The sequence below is a fragment of the Parasteatoda tepidariorum genome, chromosome 7, assembly GCF_043381705.1.
Source record: "Parasteatoda tepidariorum isolate YZ-2023 chromosome 7, CAS_Ptep_4.0, whole genome shotgun sequence".
In the NCBI taxonomy this organism is placed as follows: domain Eukaryota; kingdom Metazoa; phylum Arthropoda; class Arachnida; order Araneae; family Theridiidae; genus Parasteatoda; species Parasteatoda tepidariorum.
The window spans coordinates 10,798,486-10,808,351 of NC_092210.1; the positions used below are offsets into that span (position 1 = coordinate 10,798,486).

Consider the following 9,866-nt stretch of genomic DNA (forward strand, 5'->3'; position numbering starts at 1 on the left):
GTTGCATTTTCTACAAACAGCAGTTTACTACAAAAAACTCGAAATATGACATCATTTCCTTCTTGACAATTTAATTTTTTCCAGTAACCACTATTTCTTACGCAACATACACCTAAAGCATATTTCTTTGCTTGAAATTTACGATCGGAGTTGTTAATTGTCGGTTAGACTAAAAATTGAAATTTATAAAAAATTACAATTCAAGTAAATTGAGCCGCACTGGCTCATAGCATAGAGCTTCCAATGAACTAATTCAAAATTTGTAATTATTCAGGTAACTTGCGAATTTGTGATTAGTTAGGAATTTATGCATTATTCAAGAATGGAATAGCATTCCAATGAAGTGAACAGGGTTCGAATCCCAGGGAGGGTAGGTCGATGAGAATTCCGCTTCCAGCTTGTACCGGCCGAAGTGCTGACGTAAAATAAACTCTGTGGCAGACGGATCGTGTGTTCGAGTCCGTTTGCCAGCAGGCTAATAGTGGGAGACTTTCGTGGTTTTTCTCTCCTTGTAACGCAAATGTGGGCTTGTTCCATCAAAAAGTCCTCCTCGAAGGAAAATTTCTCACAATACTTGATCCAGGAGTTCCCTTTTTCTCTGGGTTGGGTTCAAAATTACAAGGCTATGGAGTTGAACATTAGTTGTCTTAAACCCTTCAAAAAATTTGGTCTGCTGTTCAACGATGGCTATAAAATAAAATAAAATAAAACTAAATTTTGCTTAACAAGCTACCAACTTACCTTCCACCATTAAATCTATCAAACCCCATTTATGTAGCTGACACTCCTATTTACAAAGCTGAAACTCCCATTTATAAAGTTAAAACTCTTATTTATAAAGCTGAATATTTTCTATCACTGAGTAAAACAAGATAAAATAAATCATACTGACAATTTCGGAAAAGTCCGAAATTTCTCGGTCTAACCATTAATTGCAGAATGCATGAACTTGAAACAACTGTAGATACTTCGATATCTGGTAAAAATTTATCTTTTTCTTGGTTTCGAAATCAAAAAATTTACAAGAGATTCATTCGATTCATCTCAACAACCTCCCAAAAATTTCCAAACATTCAATGTTTATGAATGTCAAAGACTTTACAATTTAAATTCAGAGTTACAAAGAATTTCGGATGAGGACTTTAATTTCTGTATCTGAAACTTTCATAGTGGAGTACACAATTATGTTGCATCGGATAGAGGCTTCATGGAAGCACATTAAATGGATATCTAAATCCAGTAGAAACCCAAAAAGTCAGGAAGAGATTCATTCGAAGTATACGGTGAATCAATCATTTCAATAACCTTGTAATGTATCCACCAGTTCAAAAATGCAATTCCAATTCACTAGTATATAAGACATGTTAACTCGATTCTATATAAGGGTCATAAATGAATGTTTCATAAATGAATGTTGACATTGTCAATATAACTTTGAACCTCAGCCTACAAAGAAAAGCAAAAAGAACAAGGTTTCAGAAAGTCGAAGTCACTAAAATCTCAGCGTGAGATCAGCTCTAGCAATTAAGTACTTGTAGCTTTTAGAATTTCCTGAAGAAAACAAATTAAGTGTATTGATTTATGTTTGTTTTCCATGATGATTAAATGAATAAATTATATTTTGAATATTTGAACATTTAACACAATTCTTAAGCTCTTTTTTTAACTTTTTTAATAAAATATAAAACAAATATGTCCCTGGAGGAAATAAATTAATCTTATTGTCCTTATTGGTATTCGATTATTTTAAAACAAAAATAGAAATTCTTATCGAAAGAAACATGAGATTTTGGTGATTAATGGATTAAAAGTTACAATTGCGCTGAAGTTGCAGAAGTTTCTAACATTTGAATTTAAGCTTTTTTCTCGGATTTGTGAATTGTTGCAATTGTGTTTAATTCAGACCATTAAAAAAGTCCACAGATCCAGAAAAAAAATTCAGCATCCATTATCCCTTTCCTTCTTTGTTTAAAAAACCTTGCACATTGCATGTGTAAAAATAAATATATAAACTTAATATATTGTATATTTTATAACTAATCTGGCTGGTAAGTTAATCTTTCTTTTATGTACAAATCATTCAATGAAAGCATACATTTTTATTATTATTCACTCCATCCTAAATACATTTCAAGCAGGTGGAGTCATAAAAAACTTCTTTTATAGTTAAGTAGATCATCACTAGTAAAATTATACTACTAAATAATTCAGGTTGCAAGTTCACTCCGTTGAAAGTTGACTGTTGCAATTGACTCTTGTAATCATCCGCGATTGCATATAGTTCCGTTTCATTTCGTTATCAAATTATACAAATATGCTTTCAAAACAAGATAAAAGCTCTTTTGAAAGTTAAACATGTCAGTCAGAAATTTCGTGCTATCGTTTACGATAGTTTTGTAGTCTAGTCTTACTGGACTTCTAGACTTGGTGACATATTTCGGTAACGAAGGAGAATTTTCGTTCGTGAAAAAGAAACAACGATATGACGTTGCAAGAGCAATTGATTTGCTTGAACCACGGAAAAGGGCGTGTCTTATCCTGACATGCTCTTAAAAAATAAAATTCGAGATGAAGAATTTTAATTTTTTTTCGCTGTGGAAGAAAACCGACTGCTTGAAGTAATATTTATTCTTCTTTACTCGGTTTCTTAAAATTCGAACAGAAAGACGTATATTTTTTACGAGTTTTTGATATCAATTTTATTGATTGTGCTTTGTTAATTGATTGCTGTTGTTAATAAGGAAGCAAACAAAATGGGGCTGCGCAATGTCGTTTCAATAATTGGCAATATTGATATACAGTCCCTGGCCAAAGTATTAGACTCACTATAAAATTAAATATAAAAGCTTAATTATCAAGTATTACTATACAGAATTATTGTTTTTACGCGGCTAATACCGGTATATATTTGTTAATATTCGTGTATCAGTTTGCAAACATTAGAATACCATACGTTAAAAATAAATACAAATAGGAAGTATATAAAAAATCTCCTGAATAAAATTCCTTTACATGTATGTTTAGCTATAAAAGTATTGCATATAAACTTGCGCAAAGCATGTAATTATTAAAAAACTGCAGTGCGTCTAATAATTTGGTCTAATTATTATAATATACTAACATAATACCTGGTATAATAATTACTCCATATTTAAATATTATACTGGATAATTTTTCCAATCGTCGAATTTATATTATATGTAGTATAATTTAACCGATTGATACACGAACGTAAACAAGTACAAACCGGTTTCAGTCGCGTAAAAGCCTGTATAGTATCACCTAATAATTAAGATTTTACGTAGAGCCTTATAGTGTGCCTACTAATTTGGCCAGGGACTGTATATTTTATTACAGATATTCTTAAGTGTTAATATTTCTTTTATGCACAAAACTTTCATTGAAAGCATAAATTCTTAATATTGCAATAACCTAATGAGTATTGGAGTTGTTTCGTATATATTTAAATTTTCAATACATATTAGAGTATTTCAAACAGGTTTGGATTTTTTTTAGCTCCGCATTCCACGGTAAATAAATTACAAATCTAGCAATGAAATTTTAACTAAAATGAACTCGACAGCATTATATTAATTCTTGAAGAGTAACCACTTTGTTTAATATTTTGTTTCACAGAGGTAGAAAATCTTAAATTCGAGCAACATGGGAAAGTTTGACATTCATTACATTCGAAGTAATAAACTTTTGATAACTCTGAAGGATTGTGATTAAACCCACCTTTGATATCAGATGTTTAATTATATGTTCTCATTTGTAAAGCTCTACTTTGTAATTCAAACGGAATATCCAGAGGAAAAAAATTAAAAAAGTGTCCCAAACTAACCCCACCTTGTGATACATAAAAAACTACATTTAAAATTACGCATGCAATTTTATTGTATCGCTGATTTACATAAGTTACTGTCACTTTTTCTATTTTATTTATGCTTAAATATTTCATTTTTTGATTGTTTAGGAGCCTCATTAGATGGTTGTGAGCAAATGTTAAACTTTGTAAACTATGTGATGAACCAGCCCCAGCAACAAATATATCTTGGCCCCAGTTGGGCTCGAAATTGGCTCAATATGGATCCTACATGAACATACTCCGAGGAACCAATATTGTGATGCCTATATTTTTTAATATTGGTCCTATGCAATGTCTATATTGGCCTATATAGAGCTTATATTGGCTGAATAATGATTATAAAATATCTGGTGAATCTGACAATTCTATATAGTTTTGATATTTTGATATTGGTTGTAAAGTGGCAGTAAAATATCGAGTGAATTGAACAGTTCTATATAGGGTCCATATCAGAAAAATATCAGTCCTTTGAGCCTTTTTTGAGCCACGTCAATATTGGACCAATGAGGTCCCAAGTAATTTTGCTGCTAGGAATTGATAGAGTATTTCTTGATCTCAAAAATATATTCCAAATTCTTAAAATGATTTTTATGGTCTAATTTGTTAAATTAAATTGTACAATAATATTTTGTTAAATATAAACGTTTAAGAACATTTCAGAAATATATATATATATATTTTTAGGACATATATAGAGCCTTGGAAAATGAAATTAATGACTGGAATGGCATTTCTTCGAAGCATATCATGACAATAATACTGTACGTGGAGTCGCTGGGCAGAATGCTCGAAGCACTTGTTCATCAAAAAAAACCTAACTTAGAGTTTTTACTGATGATTTTTCAAAGATATTCTGGGATTTTCTATTCATCCAAAAATAATTTCTAAGAAAGCTCTGGACTATGGTATTAGGTACAGTCCCTGACCAAATCATTAGACTCACTATAAGATTTTATGTAAAACCTTAATTATCAGGTAATACTATACAGCCTTATTGCTTTTATGTGGCTGAAGTCGGTTTTTATTTGTTTGCGTTCGTGTATCAATTGGTTAAATTAGATGATACGTAGTGTAAATTTGATGACTGAATAAATTAATCTATATCTATACATAATAATAAAAGCGGCTGTGTGTGTGTGTGTGTGTGTCTGTGTCTGTAATCACAATATATCGCCCCAGAAGCCTCGCCCAGGCACGAAACTCGGCACATAATTGTGTTTTGACATAATGAAGAAGTATTTTTTTTCTTTTTCAAAAATTTGGATTAGTTATTTAGTTATCAGTCATTTTGTAAGTCTATGCTTTTCGTCTGCTTTTTCGTCTTCAAAGAGCCATATTCAAAAAACTATTAAAAAATGCATATACTTTTCCCCACTCTTATAAATGTATGCTAATGCGAACCTTACAATTGAAATATTAATTTTCGACAACTTAAACCAATAATATACGAAGGAATTAATAATTTAATTGTAAAGTTCGCATTAGTTTACATTTATTAAAGTGGAGAAAAGTTTAACTTTTGTATTAAAAATGTGGCAACATATTCGATACGTAAATAGAACGCTTCGCTTTGATATATTTGTCGCTGTTCATAATTGTTATAATAAGTTTTTCTTCTTCTTTCCACGCTCTATTTTTTTTTTTTTAAGCGAAGACGATAATTTTTATAGCGATATTGTAGTACTTTGTACAACTAAAAATTCTTTTCACAACACTTTAAAAATATTTACTTTATTTTCTTTATATATACAGAGAACAGTCGGCAAAGAATTCGATTAGGTTGAAAAACATTTCGCTAAAAAGGAACGAATTCCAAAAGAAAAAATAAACAACTTAAAGAATAAAAATGCTGATGCCAGCCAATTTTTTGAAAGTTAACTTAGAAATAACAAACCAAACGATGTTAAATAACAAACCAAACGATGTTAACAAAATGACGTAGAAAGCGCAACTAGATCAAAATTATACAAGCACAACTAGATCAAATTATAATACCTGAGTGCTTGACGTAACAGATATAGAAATAGAATTTGATACTATAAAAAATTATATAGAAATAGAAATTGATACCATAAAAAATTTATTCGTTTTCGTGTTCTTTTCATGTATTTAGCATTTTAGTTTTTTTTTTCTTAAGCGTTGTAGCTATATAATTTCAAACATCCTCAAGAGCTATAACACATCTGCAGCAGAACTGGATATGAAGACAAAATTGTAAGCTAGGAACACTTTAATTGTCCACTAATCTTCAGATTTCCTGCTATGTTTTAAAAAACTTTATTTGTGAAAACCTTCAGAGTGGCGGACAGCTGGCCGCCTTAGGTGGCTAGTATTATATAAATATAGAATAACATTTACTTCAGGTAATATATTAGTATATTACAATAATTTGACCAAATTATTAGACGCATTATAGTTTTTTAATAATTGTGTGTTTTGCACCTGCCTATATGCAATACTTTCATATTTTAACATAAATGTAACGGGTTTTTATTCAGGAAATTTTTTATATATGTACTTCCAATATGTACTTATTTTTAGCGTACTGCATTACAATGTTATACAATTAATACACGAACGTATATAAATGCAAACCGGTTTCAGCCGCGTAAAAACTATAAGGCTGTATAGTATCACCCGATAATTAAGATCTCACATAGAATTTTATAATGCTTCTAATAATGTAGCCAGGGACTGTAAACTAAATTGTGTCAGAACTAAAGATATAAATGGTACCTACTTAAAAAATGAAAACTTTCCATAATCCGTTTTAAATTTAAAATATTTTGAAATCGCAGGCAATAAATATAAAACTAATCAATGACGAGATATAATATGTTACTAGGAAATAATGAAACCGTCACTTTTGTGGGAACTTATAATCTTGCTCCTTCATTATAAAGTTTTTTTAAGGAATTTAAGAATCGCTAAGTAGATTCACTGTATCATGGATTAATATCTATTAATATAAATTTATCTTATAAATAAAAATTTAGCAATATTTATTATCATTATTAATTAAATGAAGGAAGGAAGTAGTATAAAATGGAATCATTTTGTGACAGATGAGGCTACTTTTGGTGCACTTACGTTTTCTTGAGTTCATTTTCTCCCAGCGACTGAAAAAAGTAAATAAACAACAGCGGTCGCCATAGCAACACATGCAATAACGACGCATGCGCACTAATTACTGTTACTCTTGAACACAGTTGAAAAGTGTGTAGACGCCACCAATTCCAAACCAAGACCCATTTTGCCAATGGGTAACAACAATAAAAAATTTTTCTGTTGTGTTTTAAAATTTTCTTTCGTTTTCCAGTAACAAATAAAAAAAAAGAAATATTTTTAAGTCTTTTTAAACTTTATTGTCTGTTTTCGATATCAAGTTTTACTATTTATTTTAATGATATTTCTATCATTTTGAAGACTATAACGTTGAAGACAATCAGCATTTCTCCTCCCAAGTTGATGCCTTTGAGGAAAAGAATTAATTTTTATGCATTTTTTACCTTATTTAGAATAGCGTTTTACTTACCACATTAAAAATATTTAGCAGATTTAAAGTGTAAAATTTTGTACTTTGAATTTTAAACTGAACAAAAAAACTTCAATTGTGACCCATGTCAAAATTAACTCCACTTTACAGTATGGGAAGTACTAGAAATATTTAAACTTTTCCTTGCCAGACTGCAGTATCCCTGATTTGCGAAAATTATACTGTGGTTATTTTGATTTAATTTATGTTGAAATATTTTATTTTTAGCTGTTTTTGGAAGAGTGTTAGACAATGGTGAGTAAATTAATTTGCTTGTAAATGATGTGATGAAGCACGTAAAAAATTTTCTCGAACTCAAAAGAAAATTCTAAATTCTAAAAAAATTTGTACATATCCAAAGTAACTCCACTTAACGGTGCAGGAGATACTTGAAATATTTAAACTTTTCTGTGCAAGACTATTGCATCAATATTTACATATATTACTGTTGTTATTTAGATTTAATTTCTGTTGAAATGTTTTATTTTTAGATGGTTTAGGAGCCACGTTAAACAAATGTGAGTAAAATTCATTTGCTTTTAAATAATGTGATGAACCATGTAAACTTTTTTCTTGAACTTTAAAATTAATTCTTAATTCTAAAAAATGATTTTTGAACTGCATTTCAAAGGAAATTTTTTTTCCATTTTCCCTGAAATCTATAGTTATTATGACGTCAAAAGAGAGACAGAAGACTGAAATGATGTTTAATGGTAAAATCAAGTTTATCTAAAAAATGCAGTAAAAGTAATAATATTAAGTCAGTGTGATTTCATAACTTCAAATCATTAGAAAGGTGCTACCAAACCAAATATTATTGATCTTCAACAGTTTTTCTCGGACTAGTGGATTGTTGCCTCGATTCAGTGGATTGTTGCCTTAATGTGTTTATAATTTAAACTTCATTTTTGATAAGGTTACGAAATAAGTCCCCAAATATTTAAAAAGAAAATTTGTTTTTCGCTCTTTCGTGTCACAGGTCCTTCGTTTCGTTCTCGGGCCTGGAAAAGTTGACTCAACCTTTTATCCTTTCAGTGGGTTAATAAAATGATTACCAAGCGTGCTCGGGAACTAAACACTGGGGGTTCCGCTACACCACCGGAACAACTGTTCTTGCACCCAAGAGCCCAAGGTGAAGAAAACTAAGATGGGCGCAGTGGGCCATGGCCCTCCATGGGCTGGCTGTTGTGCCACAGAGTATAGCTTAGTGTAGTTTGTTTTTACCTTTCTCTTTGCATTTGATATACTGACCAAAATGATTACCTTTTATACCATGAATGAACTTCAAATCCAGCAAAGAAATGTTAGCTAAAATAGACTAGTTGGTATACAGGCTATAATTATTTTTAAAGAACAAACTCTTCGTTTAATATGGTAGAAAATCTTGGAATCGAGCTAGTAGTGACTAAGCTCACAAATCTTAAACTTTGAAATTTGAAAAGTTAACATATTTAAAGATAATAAAAGTAAAGTAATTTCAATTATTTTTTAAGAAATACTTTTTTTGAAATGCTGGATTTAATGTCAATAACTTGAGTTATTTTAACATATTTTTTTTTATTTAGTGAGTGAAATGTTTAATGGTGAGTAGCTTTAAAAAAATTAAAATATTTCTACAGTTTTATTTACCTATGTTCTATGTTTGAATTATAGTACAACTCAGAATTTTACACAATGACGTCATTCAACTTTAATATATGTAATTATGCTAGTAAATGTACAAAAAATCAAATAGTCTGTTAGTGCAGCACTATTTAATACTTAAAGATAAAAATTAATGCAGTCAAAAAACCGGAAATCTGTTCAAAAGCATTTCTAAAATGTTATAAAAAATTTTGTAGTTGCAGAAAATTCCACAATAGTGTATCCCACAAAAAGTTAAGCAAAATGGTGAAATTTCGAACTTTAAATATGGCGTAATTAATATCACTTTAAAGCCTGAAGTGTATATTTTAATGTTGTGAGACTTGAGTTTGATTAGCAGCTTTTAATAATTAATTTTAACTAAAAACTTACTTCAAAATTTTTTTCAAGAATAATATAATTTTTTTCAAGAAATATATACAATTTAATACATTATTTTAATATTCATAAAATACTTTGAACAGTTAATATATTTTGCTTATTTTAGTTACAAAATACTATGATTATATGAAGAAAAATAATTTTGCAAAAGAAAAAAAATCATGTCCATAAAAAAAGAGTATTCGTTAAGTGAATTTCATCGTAATCTTCACTATTGTGCAACAAAAGGATATTCGAAGTGCAAACTGGACAATGGCCAAATTACCATGTACATAGCAGTTGAGTGCCATGTACAAGTAGTACATTCATATGCAATGATCTTAGATTACTCTCAATGATCTTAGAAAATCTGTTGTCTCAAATGACAACAATTTTACAGATAAAAAAAAAAAAAAAAAAAATCATTCTCACGATGATAGAGAGTAGAATGATGGTCAC

General features: G+C 29.7%; 1 protein-coding gene across 1 annotated transcript in view; it reads left to right on the forward strand.

Moving 5' to 3' along the window:
- LOC122270485 (uncharacterized) overlaps positions 1-9,866 on the forward strand; it is a gene marked incomplete in the record, with an annotated part of 34,920 nt that overhangs the window by 9,688 nt on the left and 15,366 nt on the right. Inside the window, 3 exon segments of the mRNA XM_071183064.1 lie at positions 7,632-7,658; positions 7,895-7,921; positions 8,969-8,986. Of these exon segments, the coding sequence (XP_071039165.1) occupies positions 7,632-7,658; positions 7,895-7,921; positions 8,969-8,986 (72 nt within the window).